Source organism: Vulpes vulpes, chromosome 15, assembly GCF_048418805.1.
Source record: "Vulpes vulpes isolate BD-2025 chromosome 15, VulVul3, whole genome shotgun sequence".
NCBI classification, from domain to species: Eukaryota; Metazoa; Chordata; class Mammalia; order Carnivora; family Canidae; genus Vulpes; species Vulpes vulpes.
This window is the reverse complement of record NC_132794.1, coordinates 84,298,940-84,318,025: the sequence shown is the minus strand read 5'-3', so window position 1 is coordinate 84,318,025 and position 19,086 is coordinate 84,298,940. Positions and strand designations below refer to the sequence as shown.

The following is a 19,086-nucleotide window of genomic DNA, read 5'->3' as shown; positions in this document are numbered from 1 at the left end:
TGAATAGAGAGAATCATAGGAGTTTTTAAACATTTGCGATTAGAAGCAGAGATATTATTATATTCTTTAGATGTATAGGACTTGGCACTCAGTATCAGTGTCATTGCTAAGATGAATACTGTGGTCCCTAAAATATCTATGTAATGGTGAGCTGTTTGAAAGGTGGCTTTGAGTGCATCTTAGTTGGTCTGTCTTAGTTGTCTATGTAATGGTGAGCTGTTTGAAAGGTGGCTTTGAGTGCATCTTAGTTGGTTAAGTGTCCGACTCTTGATTTCAGCTCAGGTCATGATCTCAGGATTATAAGATTGAGCTCTGTATTGGGTGTGGAGCCAGCTTAAGATTCTCCCCCTCTCTCTGCCCCACTCCTACTAAGAAAAGGAAAGAAAGGTGGCTTTTGTAGAGAATGTCAGCATTCATGGTGTATCAAGAAGGGGATGTGAGTTTTTAAAAAAATAAATTTCAAAATCATTACATCCAAATGGTTTTTGTCTTTTAAGTAGTATCTCTGGTAGGTTTTGATTACTTACACCAACAATGCTGCTATTGTGCAGAACATGTTAGAGCTCCTCTTTGGGGGTTGTTTTTTTAAATAGCCTCACTGGTGGCAAATCGTAATCAGGAAGCAACCACAAATCTTCCAGAAAAAAATCCGGTGAATAAGGTAGGTGATAATACTTCTGGTCACAAGCAGGGAACAATCTTAAAATGTTCTAGAGGCAGGTTTTAGGAATGATGGGCAAAGAGAAACATTGAATGGTCATGTATGTATAGCTGGATTCTGAGGGCATGCTTGTTTTTTAATTTTTTAATTTTTTTTATTTTTTTGGTCAAAGCTTGTTTTTTTATAAACCACTAACAAGGCTAGGCAGTTAGTGGTATGAAGTAGTATAAACAGCCAAGAGATGACTGAACCAGACTCAGTAGAAAAGTACAGAAAATGTGATAGAAGTAATGCAAATGCCAAGTTACTTCTGATTTTAGAAGTATAAACGAGGGGCGCACTCTTAAGTGTCCAACTCTTGGTCTGGGCTCAGGTAATGATTTTAGAGTCATGAGATCAAGCACCACATCTGGCTCCATGTTCAGCAAGGAGTTTGCTTGAGATTCTGTCCCTCTGCCCTTCCCCTACTTGTATACGCACATCCACGCACTCTCTTTCTCTCTAAAATAAATAAATCTTTAAAAAACTAGTTAAAAAAAGTATAAACTAACATTAAACTTTTTAGAGTAGAGATTTTGTCCCTTTTTAAGGTCATAGATATGTTTGGAACATAATGGAAGCTGTATATCCTCACTGTAGAAGTTATACTTACAACATTTTACAGAAGTGATCCTTGAAAAAGAATGCTTCTCAGAAAAATTCACACTTAATTTACTTTTTACTTTTAGTGACTTCAGATGTTTTTTCTGTGAATGTGGGTCATTTTCTTCATCAAGGGATTATAATTTATTATGTTAATAATACTTAAAATATTAACATATATTTAAAACATTATTATTTAAATAAAGATACCAAGAAAAGCTGAGTATTTTATTTATTTATTTTTAAAGATTTTATTTATTTATTCATGAGAGACACAGAGAGAGAGGCAGAGACATAGGCTGAGTGAGAAGCAGGCTCCCTGTGGGGAAACCTATGCCGGACTTGACCCTGAGACCCTTGGGATTGTGCCCTGAGCCCAAGGCAGACGCTCAACCCCTGAGCCACCCAGGCATCCCAAGAAAAACTGAGTATTTTTATTTTTTATTATTTTTATTATTTTTTATTTTTTTAACTGAGTATTTTTAAATGAACAAAAGCTAAGCATTGTGTTATTAATTTTCAGGAAACCTTACAGTAGAATGTTTGTCCTTTATAATGGTTTTTCATGCTTCAAAATAGTATAGATCAGTTGCTTTCAGACTTTTTTGTATATGACCCACTGAAAGAAGCATGTTTTTTTTTTTTTACCAACTCAGAACACATACGTGTGTTTGTATAAGCAGTTAAAGCAAAAGTTTTACCAAACATTATCTATCTAATATCTTGCTCCCTCTGTTATATTGTTTCTTTAAAAAAAAAATTCTGGTCTACCAATACATTAAATTTATTTTCATTAAATCAAATGGGTCCCAACTTAAGTGTTAGGCAGTCATTTTGGTAGGCTCAGAAAAAGCATTTGATAAATCTCAGCACTCCTTCATGAACAAAAAGAGCAAGAGGGGTTCCTGAGTGGCTCAGTTAATCATGTGTTTTGATTCTTGAATTTGACTCAGGTCATGATCTTTGGATCATGAGGTCAAGCCCATGTGGAGCCTGCTAAAGATTCTCACTCTCCCTTTCTCTCTGCTCTTCCTCTCCACCCCTGCTCGTGTATGCACATGTTTATGCACATGCTATCTTTCAAAAAATGAACAACAAAAAACTCTTGAGCTGCTAAAAACCTGCATCAACATAATTAATGATCAGATTTCAAAAGGATTTCCATTGAAAGGCAAAAACAAATAGAATACTATGTAATCACTTTTTTGTTCAGCTGTACCATGTATAGCTACTAATCATTGTAATAAGGGAAGGCAATGTGATATATACAAGGTAGAAAGGAAGCAAAAAAAACTTATTCCATGATTGTACAAAAATATTCAAGAAAATCTTTAGATCAACCATTAAAAACAATTCACCAAAGTTGTCAAAAGATAAGAAACATTAAAATTCCATTCTTGTATCAGTAGTAATCAATTAGAAAGATGTTACAGGAAAAGTGATTTCATTTACAGTATAAAAATATAAGATATTTAGAAATAAATCTAATAAGAGGTGCAAGTAATATATGTTGGGAATAATAGAATACTTGAGTAAATGGGAGATAAACCATGTTCATGAATGGGTAAATTCAGTATCACACAGATGTAAGTTCAACATCAATTTATCTTAATCCAATTGAAAACCCTAGTTTTGTTTGAGGAACCTGATAATCTGATTATAAAATTAGTAAGAAAAAGTAAAAGGCCAAGAATAGCTAAGATACTTTGGAAGAACATGGAAGAAAGGACTAATTCTACCAGATACCAACACTCATTATTAAGTTCTAGTAGTTATAATAGTGGAATTGGTGCAAGATTACAGGAAGATAATAGATTATAGACCCTAGAAATATACTCACATATATATGGAAATTTGACCTAAGGCAGAGGTACATTACAAACAGATGAAGGGGAAATTATCTGTGTAGAAATAAGTAAAATTAGATGCTCATCTCCTACCACACACAAAAATAAGTTCCAGGTCAATTAGACCTAATTATGAAAAGAGAACTTCACAACTTATATTTCCCTCTATCTTAAGAAAAGTGTTCTGAGGGGATCCCTGGGTGTCTCAGCAGTTTGGTGCCTGCCTTTGGCCCAGGGCATGATCCTGGGGCCACGGGATCGAGTCCCACATCCGGCTCCCAGCATGGAGCCTGCTTCTCCCTCTGCCTGTGTCTCTGCCTCTCTCTCTCTCTATCATAAATAAATAAATGAATAAATCTTAAAAAAAAGAAAAAAAAAAAAGTGTTCTGAAAGGAAAAAAAAAGACCAAAAAACAGACTCTTTAACAATAGAGAACAAACTAGTGGGGTTGGATGAATTAGGTGAAGGGAATTAAGCATAGACTTATCATGAAAAAAACTAATGTATAAAATTGTTGAACCACTAACATAAAATGTTAGTATGCCAGAAACACACTTTATGTTAACTATACTGGAATTAAGGGGCACCTGACTGGCTCAGTGGTTGAGCATCTGCCTGTGGCTTAGGTGTGATCTGGGTGTCCTAGAATCGGGTCCTGCGTCAGGCTCCCCATGGGGAGCCTGCTTCTCCCTCTGCCTATGTCTCTGCCTTTCTCTCTGTGTCTCTCATGAATAAATAAAATCTTTATTAAAAAAAAAAACTTCTGTAAGAAAATAAGTAAGAAATAAAACCACTCTTTAGAGAAATAGGAAGAAGGATATGAATATGGAGTTTACACAAGAGGGTATTTGAGTGAACATTAAAAAGATGCTCAAATCATTAAAATGGGGAAAAATAAAAAATTAAGTAATTAAATAATGAGGGGCATCTGGTTAGCTCAGTTGGTTGAGTGACTCTTGATCTCAGCTCAAGTCTTGATCTGTTGGGAGTTCAAACCGTGCGTTGGGCTCTATGCTGGATGTGGAGCCTAATTAAAAAAGAATTAGGGGCACCTGGATGGCTGATTCAAGTGTCTGCCTTCAGCTCAGGTTATGATCTCATGGGTCCTGGGATCTGAGCCCCACATCAGGCTCCTTGCTCAGCAAGGAGTCTGCTTCTCCCTCTGCTTTCCCCCTTCTTTCATGCTCACGTACTTTCTCTCTCTCAAATAAATAAAAAAAATCTTTAAAAAATTATTAAAAATAAACAATGAGATGCCATTTCATACGTATCAGGTTGGCAACAATCGAAAGTAAGACAAAACTGAGTATTGTATTGGTGAGGATGTAGAAAAGCAAATTCATGTACTGTTTTGGGAAAATAAATTGGTTCATTTATCTTGTAAAGCAGTTTGGCAATATCTAATGAAGGGATGCCCATGCCCTTTGACCCAAGAAACCTATTTCTTGACATACACCCTAGAGAGAAACAACTTTAGTCATTGTGCACAGGGCACATATACAAGTATGCTCTGGAAGCATTTTTTGAACTAGTGAAGAGTAGGAAATGACTTAAATGTTTATCAACAGTTGAATAAATTAACACATTTTGGGCTGTTCATATAGTGGAATATTCTATAAAAGTTAAAATGAGTAAGCTTATCCCAACCAGGTAAAGAGCAAAATATTTTGAGCAAAATGCAAGTTGCAGAATATGTTTTGGGTGATAACTTTCTATAAAATTTGAAGACCAGCAAAACAGTACTGCATCTTGTTAATGTCTTTATGTGTATATAATATAGTATAAAATATGCATAAAAATTATTAAACACCAAGTTCTTTTTAGTATCTCTGGGAGTGGGGGGAGAGAGGAAATAATTTTGTAACAAAGTATGGCAAAAATGTGAAGAGTGATAAAACTGTAGTAAGTACATAGTGTAAATGGTGTAATTCTGTATGGTTAAATATTTATAAATATTTTACAGTTTTAAAGGAGAAATGTGAAATACTTCTACCCATTTATCTAACAAAAAGGGGAAGATGAAAGGCTGAGAAGGTAACACTTTTCAAGATGAACAGGAAAAGCCTATTTTTGTGTATTGAGGACTATTTGTATGTTTACTACTTAAGCTTGTCTGTATCAAAAGAAACCTGTAGGTTACCTGTCTTACTCTAGTAAGCATTTGGTTTTGTAAACCTTGGTCTAATCAAGCAGGATAAGCCTTTAAATTGCTGTGCTTTTTCCTATGTCTTGGGTTCACATGCTCAGAGTTCTCACATTCTCAAACTGACATCTGGCAAATATTTTTCTGTTTGAAGTCAGTTACTCTGTTTGAAAGTTGTCATAGCTCCTGTATGTTAAATCTATCTCCACACAATATGTCTTCATGAATTTCTGTATCACTCTCCTAGCCTTAGACTTCAGCCAGGAATCCCACCTCCAACTAGCATATTCCTAGGTGATTTTAAGTTTTGGCTTCCAAAGTTGGGCAGTGCTTGATGTGAATATTCACTCTACCACTGGCCAGCTCAGAGACTCTGAACAAGTTTCTCTCTTTCTTTCTTTTTTTCTTTTTCTTTTTCTTTCTTTCTTTCTTTCTTTCTTTCTTTCTTTCTTTCTTTCTTTCTTTCTTTCTTTTCTTTTTCTCTTTTCTTTTCTTTCTTTTCTTTTTCTTTCTTTTTCTTTCATTTATTTATGGGCAGCCCGGGTGACTCAGCAGTTTAGCACCACCTTCAGCCAAGGGCCTGATCCTGGAGACCCGAGATCGAGTCCCGCGTCGGGCTCCCTGCATGGAGCCTGCTTCTCCCTCTGCCTGTGTCTCTGCCTCTCTCTCTCTCTCTCTCTCTGTCTCTTATGAATAAATAAATAAAATCTTTTTAAAAAGATTTATTCATTCATTCATTCATTCATTCATGAGAGACACAGAGAGAGAGAGAGGCAGAGACACAGGCAGAGGGAGAAGCAGGCTGCTTGTAGAGAGCGGCACTCGACCCCAGATCCCGGGATCATGCCCTGAGCTGAAGGCAGATTCTCAACTGCTGAGCCACTGAGGTGTCCCACCTGGCAAATTTCTTAACTTTTGTAAGCCTTAGTTTCCTCCCATATCAGGTTGACATGAGAGTTAAATGAGGTTGTACATGAGAGGTGGTGGTTAGCAAAAGGTTTGGGGACTATAATAATTTTAAATAAATGATAGTAGCCTTCAGAATAATCATATAATAGCTGTGAGAGGTTTCAAAACTTTGAAAAGGACCTTGCCACGAAGGGTGAGTTGGTCAGCCAACAGCTACTTGAAGTAGGTTTAGCGAACTGACTATAGGGTAGTATATTATTAGAGGAATGTTGCTCTCTTGGTGCCCACATTGGCTTTCCTTCATTTATCATTACCTGTGCCTTTAATTTTAGTTCCACAGTTCCTGACAAATTGGATGCCTTTAATTTTAGTTCCACAGTTCCTGATAAATTATTCATTCATTTTGCCTCTCCATGGAATAAAAGCAGGAAGAGTTGGATTTTTTAAAGTAGTTTGGAAAAGGAAAGGGGAAAAAAACCTTAGTTCTGGTTATTTTTTAGTGATGTTTGCTTTTTTTTTTTTTTCAAAGATTTTATTTATTTATTCATGAGAGACACGGGCGGGGGGCGGGGGTGTTGTGCAGAGACACAGGAAGAGGGAGAAGCAGGCTCCACGCAGGGAGCCCAACATGGGACTCAGTCCTGGGTCTCCAGGATCACCTGAGCTGAAGGTGGCCACCCCCCTGGGCTGCCCTTTAGTGATCTTTTTCTCTAACCTAACACCACAGACACTGTGGAAACAACTGTATTTAGTTAGCTGGGGAGGAAATAAAAGAAGTGAGGAAGTGGATAAGGGAAACAGGCACTCCTTGTTGTATAGATGGAATGAAAGACAAAGTGGGAGGGCACTCGGAAAAAAGAGGGTGGATGGTGCTGTATTTTAGGTGTGGGTGCCATTTTTCTTGTTGTTACTTACTCGGGTATGCTCTGTAGTACATGCCATAAGATTAGAAGAATTAAAGCAAGTTAGCCCAGATGATGTTTTCTCTCTCAGTTGACAAATAATTGTTTTTTTAACCCCCCTACATGTAAAATACATCGGAATATGCAAAGAAAATGTGACCAATATCATTACGTTCAAGGTGCTTGTTGGAGAGTTAAGACAAACCGAGGATTTCACTGGAGTATAACCTTGGATTTGATTTTCCAGGATTTTTCTCTTCCTCTACACCAAGTTTTATTGAGTGCTGTGCTAAGTACTTTACCTGGATTATTTAACTTAATTCTTACAATATCCTCAGTAGGTATGTGCTCTTATTTTCATTTTATAGATGAGTAAACTAACACTTCAGAGAAGGTAATTAAATTGCTTGGGGTCACTCAGCTTTTAAGTGCTGGAGCCGTGATCTGAACCTCGATCTGGTGCTTTTAATCACTGTTCTATTCTACCTGCTTAGGATTCCCTGGAATTGAATTTTCCGGGACCTCAGATGAGGTGCAAACTGAATTCTCCTGAAGGGTAGGTAGGATTTTCTAAAGTAGAAGGAGGGAACAGCCAACTATTCAAGAGGGAAGGGAACTAATATTTACTGTATGAGTATTAAATACCACACCCGGGGTAGGTGTTTTACCTAATATGATGTCACTTAACCTTCACCACAATACTGAAATTTCATCATGCCCTTTGACAAGATGCCGAGATGAACTGAGAGAGAATAGCCTTGTGGGGGATGCAGGGAGAGGGAGGTAGGGTGATGGTGGAAATTCTGTGTAGGTTAGAGGATTTAATATCAGGTCAGTATGAACTCAAAGCCTGTGTTCTTTGCCATAATGTTAGATTGGCCCCCAAAACTGTGTGAAGAAGAAAAGACTAAGGCATGAACCCAGTGTCTTAGAGCACACGAGTTAAAACAGTTTAGTTATAACAGAGCATGCTTTTCCATAGGAAGAAGAAGGAACAGAGCAGGAAAATACATTAAAACTGAAAAATGGGCAGCCCTGGTGGCGCAGCAGTTTAGCGCCACCTGCAGCCTAGGGTGTGATCCTGGAGACCCTGGATCGAGTCCCCACATCAGGCTCTCTGTATGATGCCTGCTTCTCCCTCTGCCTGTGTCTCTGCCTCTCTCTGTCTCTGACTCTATGAATAAATAAATAAAATCTTTAAAAAAATAAAATAAATAAATAAATAAAACTGAAAAATACAGGGGCACCTGTGTGGCTCAGTGGTTGAGTGTCTGCCTTTCGCTCAGCACATGATCCCGCATCAGGCTTCCCACAGAGAGCCTGCTTCTCCCTTAGCCTATGTCTCTGCCCAACTTTGTGTCTCTTGTGAATAAATATATAAATAATCTTTAAAAAAATATATAAACAAGAAGGTAATTGAATGACTCCTGATCTTGGGATAATGATAATGACACAAAAGTCAGATGTTGATTTTGTTAATCATTTACTTTTTCTCCCCTCCCTCCATCCCTTTTCTCTTCTTCCTATTTATTTATTTACGATATTTTAAATTTATTCATGAGAGACACAGAGAGAGGCAGAGACATAGGCAGAAGGAGAAGCAGGCTCCCTGAGGGGAGCCCAATGCAGAACTCAATTCTGGGACCCTGGGATCATGCCCTGAGCCGAATGCAGATGTTCAACCCCTGAGCCACCAAGGCGTCCCCTCTTCTTCCTTTTTATTATTATTATTATTTTTTTAAATTTATTTATTCATATATTTTTAATTTACTTATACAGAGAGAGCCAGAGACATAGGTAGATGGAGGAGAAGCAGGCTTCATGCAGAAGCCCAATGTGGGACTCAATCCTGGAACCCCGGGATCACATCCTGAGCTGAAGGCATATGCTCAACTGCTGAGCCATCCAGGTGTCCCCCCTCTTCTTCCTTTTTAAACAAAGACTTTAAAACCCACAAAAGCAGACAAATACTGTAATGAACCCTATGTATGCATCACTCTGCCCTGACTAATCCACAATCCCATTCACCCTCTTGTATTATTTTGAAAAGAGCCTAGACATCATATCCTTTTACTTATAAATATTTCACTATATGTCTCTAAAAGATGATGACTCTTCTAAAAACAACAAAAATAAAATATTATCACTAATGTCTAATATCTAGTTTTCAAATTTCTATTTGTCTCATAAAAATATATAATTAAAAAATTTGTTGGGATTAGGGTCCACATAATGTTCAATGTTAATAATTGAAAGGTCTTTAAATATCTTTTGGTATATAGGTGTAGATTCATCCTTCATCTCCCTCCTCTGACCCCTGTGGAATTTACTTCTTGCAGGATTAGGTTGGTTGCTATAGCCTAGATTTTCCTGCTTGCATTCCCAACAGTGTAGTTTTACACATTACTCTGACCTTTGTATTTCCGCAAATTGGCAGTTGGATATGGAGGCTTGATCAGGTTCATGTTTTTTGTTGTTGTTGTTGTTGTTGTTGAAGATTTTATTTATTTATTTGAGAGAGAGAATACCAGCAGGGGGAAGGGGTAGAGGAAGAGGGAGAAGCAGACTCTAACCGAGCAGAGAGCTGGGCAGGACTCAATCCCAGGATGCTGGTATCATGACCTGAGCTGAAGGCAGATGTTTAACTGACTGAGCCACTCAGACGCTCCATGGGTTTTTTGACAAGATGTCATAGGTGGTGGTGTGTTCTTCCATCAGGGGCATATAGAGTCTAGTTGTCTTTCTGTAGTGTTGCAACCACTGATCCTCAAAGCATTGCCTCCCTAATTCTAATTCTGTTATTTCTCCTACACTTATAGGAAAGGCAGAACAAATGCTTGATTCATCCCCTTCATTTACAGTTTTCAAAATGAGTTGGTTCTCCAGCATCCTTCAATGATGACTCATTTGTTTGCACATAGAAATATTTGATATATTCAGCCCACTTAGTCATTTAATATTACCTAAGTTTTTCCATGGGTGTTGTTACTGTCTTATTTTTTTCCTTGCCTAGGATATGTGTCTATGAAAAACTAGAAATTTATGGAAATCCAGAACAGGATTAATCAAGTGTACAGGTGCTTTATTAGGGCATTTACAAGGTTTTCACTTCTAGTCCCATCTCCTGACTTGCATCTTGTACTTGCATATACTAATCCAGGTGTAAGAGAATTGCCCTTTTTAATTTTATAGGAAAATTCATACATCCCAAAAGGCTTTAGTTACACATTCCCCCATCTGAGCCAGCCAAGTGTCCTTCTTGTATAACTTTTGACTCCCCTGGAAACTTAACTACTAATGGCCTGTGTGACCAGAAGCCTTACCAATAACATGAGCTATCAGTTTACACATATTTTGTATGTTATATGTATTGTTTACTGTATTCTTATGAGAAAGTAAGCTACAGAAAAGAAAAATGTTAAAGTCACAAGAGTAAGTACATTTACAGTATTTATTGTATTTATACATGTACTGTATTTATTGAAAATCTGCATATGAGTGGATCTGTGAAGTTGAAACCTGCGTTATTCAAGGGTTAACTGTAATTCCAAGTAACTACCTATAGATATATTAACAAAACTTTCAGAATCTTGCGTTTTCAGACAACATTTAAGATTTTTATGGTTATAACTATCAAGTTGACCTTTCCTTGAGAATCTTATCAGACATATGGTTGCAGACAGCTTTAGATTCTAAAACAGATTTCTATAACTTCAAACTCAGTCTTTTCTGCAGTATAAGAAATTCCTGGCTTCAGAATTTTCCAGGAAAATGAATTCAATTTTTGTATATATTAGTACTGAGTTTGTAAGCTTTTCTTTTTTTTAATAGAATTTAAAGTAGTTACAATGAAAATATAAGATAGTATTTACTGAGCTTTATAATTTACAAAACCTTTTTCATCTTCATTATCACTTTACATCAGCTTCACAACAACCCAGGTTAATATTAAGTAATTATTGTCTGACAGGTGCTGTGCTAAGCCTTTACACAGACTATTCATTTAATCATACTAACAATCCTTGAGGTTGGGTCTCTTCTTATTCTTAGTTACAAATAAGGAAACTGGGGCCTAGTGAGGTTAAGAAACTTGTCTGTATCTCGCAGCCAGGAGCCAGAGAAGTCAGGGATTGAGCCCTAGCTCTTAACAACTGGGCATATATCCATATAGTCCTTATTTTGCAGATCAAATAAATGACCCCTTAGAGATAATGAGAGACTTTTCTAAGGTTGCTTAATTGATATATGATGGAGTCAGGACCAGAAATCCTCAATCTCCCATCTGCCAAGCCAGTGCTCTCTCTAGTGGGTCCAGAGTGGAAGTGTCTCAGTAAGCTGCCCTGGTGTCCATTCAGTCCCCTGCTGGAGCTCACTGTAATGGTAACAGAGCCAGAAAGATAGGATTCAGGGTTTTGGTAGCAGTATTTCAGTTTGATATGAGTGACCTAGCTGAGTTAGTGCTAAATTAGACAGTATGTATCTAGAGACTAGACTGGTTGGTATTTGTTATTATACCAGCCATATTCCCATTTTTCTCCATGCATGGATTGTTAGGTTGAGGAAAGTCATCTAGACCATTTGCTGAGCTTTCTTTTCTACTATAATGCCATTAGTTTCTGTGATCTTCTCAGAAGCCAGGAGTCCTTCATAGATACAATTCACATCGTAACAACAGTATCTGCTGTTTATTGTGTGTTTATTTTGTTATACATCAAGGGTTATGTTGACTACTATAACATTTTTACAGATTTATTATGTCATAAAAGATAGGTTTAGAAGTATTTGCCAGATCATTCTCTGTGTATACTAAAGTCACAGAGCATCATAAGTACAGTTTGAGCATTTGATATACTCTTCTCCAGTTGCATTTTCCTCCCGCTTCTGGGAAGTAACCACTGTCTTAAGTTTGATGACTGTCAAGTCTCATGGTTTTGTTTTGTTTTTTTAAGATTTTATTTATTTATTCATGAGAGACACAGAGAGAGGCAGGGACACAGGCAGAGGGAGAAGCAGGCTTCATGCAGGAAGCCCGACGTGGGACTCGACCCTGGGACTCTGGGATCACGCCCTGAGCCAAAGGCAAATGCTCAACTGCTGAGCCAACCAGGTGTCCCACCATGTTGTTTTTTTTTTTTTAAATATCACTAGTCATGTATTTCCCTTTAAGCAATATGTTTTATAGTTTTTAGTTTTACAAAGATGGCATTTTATTGTGAGTAATCTCTGCCATTTGTATTTTTTCATTCACCATGATATTTGTAAGAGTTACCCATATTGGTGAATGTACCTCAGGGAAGTTTTAAAATTTTTATTGCTGCTATTTGAAAATTTCATTGAATATATCACTGTTTACCTGTTTTCCTGTTAAAGGAATAGTGCTTCTATGAGCATTCTTGTGCATATGTCCTTATGCACAGAGTTCTTTAGGGTACGTGTATCCAGCAGTGGAATTACTGTGAAGTAGAATATTCATGCACATCTTCATATTCAGTAGATATTGCCAAATTGTTGCTTTGGCAGTTGATTCAGTTTATATTTTCTCTTGCAGTGGCTGAGTTCTCACTTCTCTGCATCTCTAAACAGCATTTGGTATCATCGGACTTCCATATTTTTGCTACTTACTGAATGTTAAATATTACTCTTAAGCTTTATTACATGGATTTTTTTTCTAATCTGATGCATTCCTACCAATGTCAGAATCGAGATAGAGCCTAAGAGAAGTAAAGTAACTTGTTCAAGGTTATGCAGCCAGAAGATGGCTGAAACTGGATTAGATGAGAGTTCTGTGAACACCTAAGCCAGTGTCTATTCCTCTGTGAACAGAGTCTAGTTGATTTAGGGACAAATTACAGAGTTCTGTGCGTTATGTTCTACTTTTCCCTTCATTTCCTCATCTAACGATCTCTTAAGAAATTCCATCAGCTAGCCTTCCTGTTTTTAGTAAACTCTTTTAAAGGAGTTATACAAGGATTTGTTATAAAAGGATGAATAAACTTAATGGCAAGCCTGACTCTTTGGCCCATTTGTTTTTTGGGTTTTTAAAAGTATTATTATAGGGATGCCTGGGTGGCTCAGTGAGTTAAGCGTCTGCCTTTGGCCCAGACCATGATCCCAGGGTTCTGGAATCAAGTCCCAGGTCCGGCTCCCTGCTGAGCAGGAGGACCTGCTTCTCACTCTTCCTTTGTGCTTTCTGTTACTGTCTCTCAGTAAATAGATAAAAAATATTTTTAAAAAATATTTATAAAACAGCACCCATTTATTAGCTCCTAGTTTTATAAGTCCAAAGTCTGGCATGGCCTGGAATTCTCTACTCATGGTGTCACAAGGCTGAAACCAAGATATTGACTATATAAAGTTCCCATCTGAAGGCTTGGGGAAAAACATCTTCCAAGGTCATTCTTAACCATTGGCAAAATTCAGTTCCTTTTAGCCATAAGACTGAGATCACCCTTTCTGTGCTGGCTGTCAGCCAGGGGCTGCTTCGAGCTCCTAAATGTTACCTGCATTCCTTGCTCCATGGTCCTCCCTATCTTCAAGCCAGTAATGATGTATGCTGGTCAGTTCTTTCTTATCCTTTGAATCTTTGACTTCTTCGTCTGCCAGTTGCCAAAGAAAATGTTTTGTATATGTATTGATTTATTATTTCAAAAAGTTATTAAAATTTTTTTTTTGGTTGGCTCATCATACCTAGTATCCATGTTTCTGTCGATGGATTGAGAGCTGACTATCCTGATCCCAAGAGAGTCAGTCATAGTGGAGAACTGACTTTCCTTTTCTAATTCAGGTACCTCAGAGGATATAGAACTGGTGTTCCCAAATGGACTATAATTTCCTTCTGTCATCACATATTAGAAAGAATGAAAACAGGGATCCCTGGGTGGCTCAGCAGTTTAGCGCCTACCTTTCGCTCAAGGCATGATCCTGGAGTCCTGGGATCGAGTCCCACATCGGGCTCCCTGCATGGAGCCTTGCTACTCCCTCTGCCTCTGTCTCTGCCTCTCTCTCTGTGTCTCTCAGGAATAAATAAACAAAATCTAAAAAAAAAAAAAGTGAAAACATCTAGGCAGCCAAGAGTTGAAAATGTAGATTCATAGAATGGTATCTATTTATAGCTAAAAGCCACTTTTCAGAGCAAATGTGACTGAGTGTCTGTTTAGCAGTTTGGCCAGAGATCTGGTATCATTCGATTGAGGACCTCAGGTGAGCTACATTGTTGTTGACAATGGCTTCTTTGGCTCTTTTTTCTTTTTAACTTTTTGTTGCAAAGTAGAGTAAAGATGCAGAAAAATGTGTGTGGTTCTGATAAATTGTTTTTATTTTTGCTATTTGAATAATCAATTAAATAAATGTTCTGGTATTATTGTATCAATCACTGAGTTTTCAAAAGTTTTCAAAAGTTTTCAAAAGTTTTCATAAGTTTTCATGATGTGCTAAGCACATCATGGAGCCAGCAGCCAGTGAAGAAGCAGCATTATCTGCACTCACTAGTCCTGCTTGTGCCCCTTTGTAGTCACTGTCCATCCCCTAAGGGTGACCTCTATCTGACTTCTAATAACCCAGATTAATTTTGCCTGTTTTTATGCTTTATATAAATGAAATGAAGAAGTGTATATTCTTGTGTTTGGCTTCTTTCACACTACCTTAATGTTGTGAACTTTATTTATACTGCTGCATATGAACAGTGGTTTATTCATTCTCTTTGCTAGTCTAGTATTCTGTCGTAGTTCTTTGGGTCATTTTAATATAGCATAGTGTTTTGCCATGATCTGTGTTTTAGTGTGTTTGGGGTATGTTCCTACTTTATCTCTATTTTTATTTTTAAATTAAGATTTATTTCTTTTAAAAAGAGCATGTACATACTCACGTGCTTTTGTGGGCACAGAGAGGGAAAGGGAGAGAAGCAGACTCCTCATTAAGCACAGAGCCACAACCCTGAGATCATGACTTGCGGTGAAACCAGGGGTAGGAGGCTCAGTTGGTAAAGCGGCTGCTTTCAGCTCAGGTCGTGATCTCAGGGTTCTGAGATCCAGCCCCATGTCTGGGCTCGCTGCTCAGTGGGGAGTCTGCTTCTCTCTCTCTCCCTCTGCTGCTCCCCCACTTGTACTCTCTTGCTTGCACATAACTCTCTCAAATAAATAAAATCGGAAAAAAAAAAAAAAAAGAAAGGATAAAATGGTAAGATATTCAGGAGCATGAAAATTACATTTTTTAAAAAAAATTATTCACAAGACACACACGGAGAGGGGGGGGGCGGAGAGAGAGGCAGAGACATAGGCAGAGGAAGGAGAAGCAGGATCTGTGCAGGGAGCCTGATGTGGGACTTGATCCAGGGACTCTAGGATCACACCTGAGCCAAAGGCAGATGCTCAACCACTGAGCCACCCAGGCATCCCAGGAGCATGAAAATTAAAGCAGAATGTTCTAGAGCTGGCCAACCTGAAGGAACTTTTAAGTTTAGTTGGAGGCCATGATCTAAGTCTTCATAACCTTTGATATGAAGTTTAAGCTTTTTTTAAACCTAGAACATTGACGTGATTGTGGGTAGGCAAATCAGGTCACATTTAGACTAAAATTCTGGTTTTGATCTCACACTATCACATTGATTGTTGAAATAAAACTTAATTTCTCCAAACTTGAGTACCCTGCTATGTCATTCTTAGTTCACATATTGTAGGAATCTGAGCTTGGCAGTGTAAATAACTAAGGAAACTATAAAGACTCGTACCTCTGGAATTGAGGCTTTTAGAATTTTCAATTAGAAAAGGAAGAGTTTACCTTAATATGAAAGGACTTGAAATCATTACCCAGCAAGGTTGCTTTTTCTTCTGGATATTTTTTTTTTTTTAAGATTTTATTTATTTGAGAGAGAGAACAAGAAAGCAAGCACAAGTGGGAGGGTGGGCAGAGGGAGAAAGAGGGAGAAGCAGACTCCCCACTCCCCAGGGCAAGAAGCCAAATGTGGGGCTCAATCCCAGAACACTGAGACCACGACCTGAGCCAAAGGCAGATATTTAACTGACTGAGCCACCCAGGTGCCCCCTCTTCTGGATATTTTTAAGAGCACCTGAATCTCTCCAATTGAGTTGGAGGATGTCTCAGGACCTCAAGTAGAGCAAATCTGGAATTGAGCTGCATCTTTTGTGAGAAACTGAGAGAATTATTTAAGAATCTGAAACTTGGGACGCCTGGGTGGCTCAGCAGTTTGGCACCTGCCTTCGGCCCAGGGCATGATCCTGGAGACCTGGAATCAAGTCCCACATCGGGCTCCCTGCATGGAGCCTGCTTCTCCCTCTGCCTGTGTCTCTGCCTCTCTCTCTCTGTGTCTCTCATGAATAAATAAATAAAATCTTAAAAAAAAAAAAAAAAAAAGAACCTGAAAACTTGACTAGCAGGCTACTGCTAGTGAATATTGAGTACATTTGATCACTTTGTGACTAAAGTTAATGGGCACTTGCTAGGCTGTTGCTTGCACACGCTACATCTGTTGTTTCAAGCATTCAGGCATGAAATCTTGGCTCAGTATTACGCAGCTCTACAAGGCTAAAGACTGGATCTAAGAACGCCATCTGGTGGTTCTCTCTAGGTACCCAATTTAATGAGGGGATTCCAATGCCAGTTCAGTACAGCCATTATAATGACCCAAGGAAAGAATATATAAAGAATGTGTTCTGTCATAGTTTCATCTCTGCAGATGAAAGATAGCAACCACTTAGTAGAGTAAACAGGAACAACAATAAAAGTTTCTATGCAAGATTTTAGGATCTTTCTAGTCAAAATGCCATTTTTAGGGAGACACCAATCATTAGAATTCTATCTCTGAATTCCCTAAACTACAGGATTTTTATTAGAAAGGTAGTACTTAGAGATTGTGACCATAGTTTGCCCTAATTGAGTTAGTTATTAGATTTCATAAGAGCTCTCAGTGGTACATATGTATACATATATATATGTATGTATGTGTATATATATATATATATATTACACATTGCTTGAGACTTATAAAATTAGCATCATATCCTATTTTTACCAGTCTAGATCAAATCCATGAGAATTTATTCACATCACAAATTTAATGTTTCAGCCAAGAATAGTACAGTTCTTTCCACAAATAACTTGGCAACTTCCGAAAAGATCCCTCCGTGACTTTCTTCAATTAATTATGGAGCACATAGGGAATTGAAACTTAAAGTAAGTGTGAATGGAGGCCACGTAGATTTCATTTTGTCCTATAAGTGCTCATCATACCTCTATCTCAGAGGGATTTTAAGGTGTATAATTTTCATAAAGCCCTTTAGGTTCCTGAGGGAAAATCCTCTGTAGTTTAAAATGTTATTAATTTGTACTCTTCTCTCCTGTTGATTCCACATACATTCAGACATATTAACTAATCATTATGTGTGTTAGCTTGAACTCTGGTTTTTAAGTTTACTTTATAACAATGTCAGTAATAATTCCATAACTTTAAAGTCTGCATATTTATGTTTTGCTAAGAAATGTTTTTCTTCCTTTTTAGGTAACAAATACACTTTAGAGACTCGACCAAACCAAGAAGGCATTGATGTCAGGCAAGAGCTACTGAAATTCCACTCTACTTATTATTCATCCAACTTAATGGCTATCTGTGTGTTAGGTCGAGGTAAGAATCCTTAAGATTTTTCATAGAATTAGATAATCTAAGTTTTCCATTTGGCTCTTTCAAAATATTGTAAGAAGGATAGAAGATACGGCCTTTTATATGCTCAGAGGCTTTTGAAAATGATCTCCTTGTTGGAGAATATATGAAGGGGGGAATTTTGTTTTTAACCCTGTGTTCTTTTTTTTTTTTCTTCTTTTTTTTTTAACTCTGTGTTTTAAAAAGGAGTATAGATGATTTAAAATGGAGACCTGAGAAAAATATAAATTACTAGTAGGTATAATAAACCTATAAAAGCAAAGAAAGGAGATATAAAAGGAAAGATGATCAAATTTGACCTTAAAACAATTCAGAAAACTAGGAATAAGATTAAACAGCAAATGATGGGGGGGGGGGGGGGGAAGGCAGATGATGATACACTGGAAAAATGATTTGGAATATAAACAGCAAATTGACTCTTTCTCCTATTTTTTAGTCTTATTTTTCTATCTTCCTATTTTTTAGTCTTATTTTTCTAAAGTTTTTAATTCCAATTGGTTAATTTACAGTGTTGTATTAGTTTCTGGAATATAGTGATTCAACAATTCCATACATCACCCAGTGCTCATCGTGACAAGTGTACCCCTTAATGCCAATTGCCTACTTCACCTGTCCCTCCAACTTGCCCTCTGGTTACCATCAGTTTGTTTTCTGCCATTAAGAGTCTGTTTCTTGGGCAGCCTGGGTGGCTCAGCGGTTTAGCGCCGCCTTCAGTCCAGGGCGTGGTCTGGAGACCTGGGATTGAGTCCCATGTCGGGCTCCCTGCATGGAGCCTGCCTCTCCCTCTGCCTGTGTCTCTGCCTCTCTCTCTCTCTCTCTTTCATGGATAAATAAATAAAATCTTTTTTTTTTTTTTTTTTAAAGAGTTTGTTTCTTGGTTTGTCTCTCTCCTTTTTTCTCCCCCTTTGTTTTCTTTCTTAAATTCCACATATGAGTGATATCATATAGTAATTGTCTTTCTCTGACTTATTTCACTCAGCATTATACTCTCTAGTCCAATCTGTGTGTTGCAAATGGCAGGATTTCGTTCGTTTTTATGGCTAAGTAATAATCCATTGTGTATGCATACCACGTACCACATCATCTTTATCCATTCATCTTTCAATGGATGCTTGGGCTGCTTCTATATAAGGGCTTGACTTTTTAAATGCAAATTAACTGGATACAGTATAGTGCTGCCACTTGTTAAATTACCATAATTTTGTTATTGTTTTTAAGTAATACTCAAAGGAATAGTGCACTTTTGTATTGGTGGCGGTATAAACAATTTATGCAGTTGCTCTAGACTTTCTGGAGAACAGGTTAGCAAC

At 37.6% G+C, this 19,086-nt stretch overlaps 1 protein-coding gene across 4 annotated transcripts in view; it reads left to right on the top strand.

The window, feature by feature from the left end:
• Nucleotides 1-19,086, top strand: part of IDE (insulin degrading enzyme) — a 127,265-nt gene that overhangs the window by 46,310 nt on the left and 61,869 nt on the right. For all 4 annotated transcript variants that reach the window (XM_072739510.1, XM_072739511.1, XM_072739512.1 and 1 more), the window contains exon 5: nucleotides 17,618-17,740. In XM_072739510.1, the coding sequence (XP_072595611.1) occupies nucleotides 17,618-17,740 (123 nt within the window). The remainder of the gene's footprint in view (nucleotides 1-17,617; nucleotides 17,741-19,086) is intronic.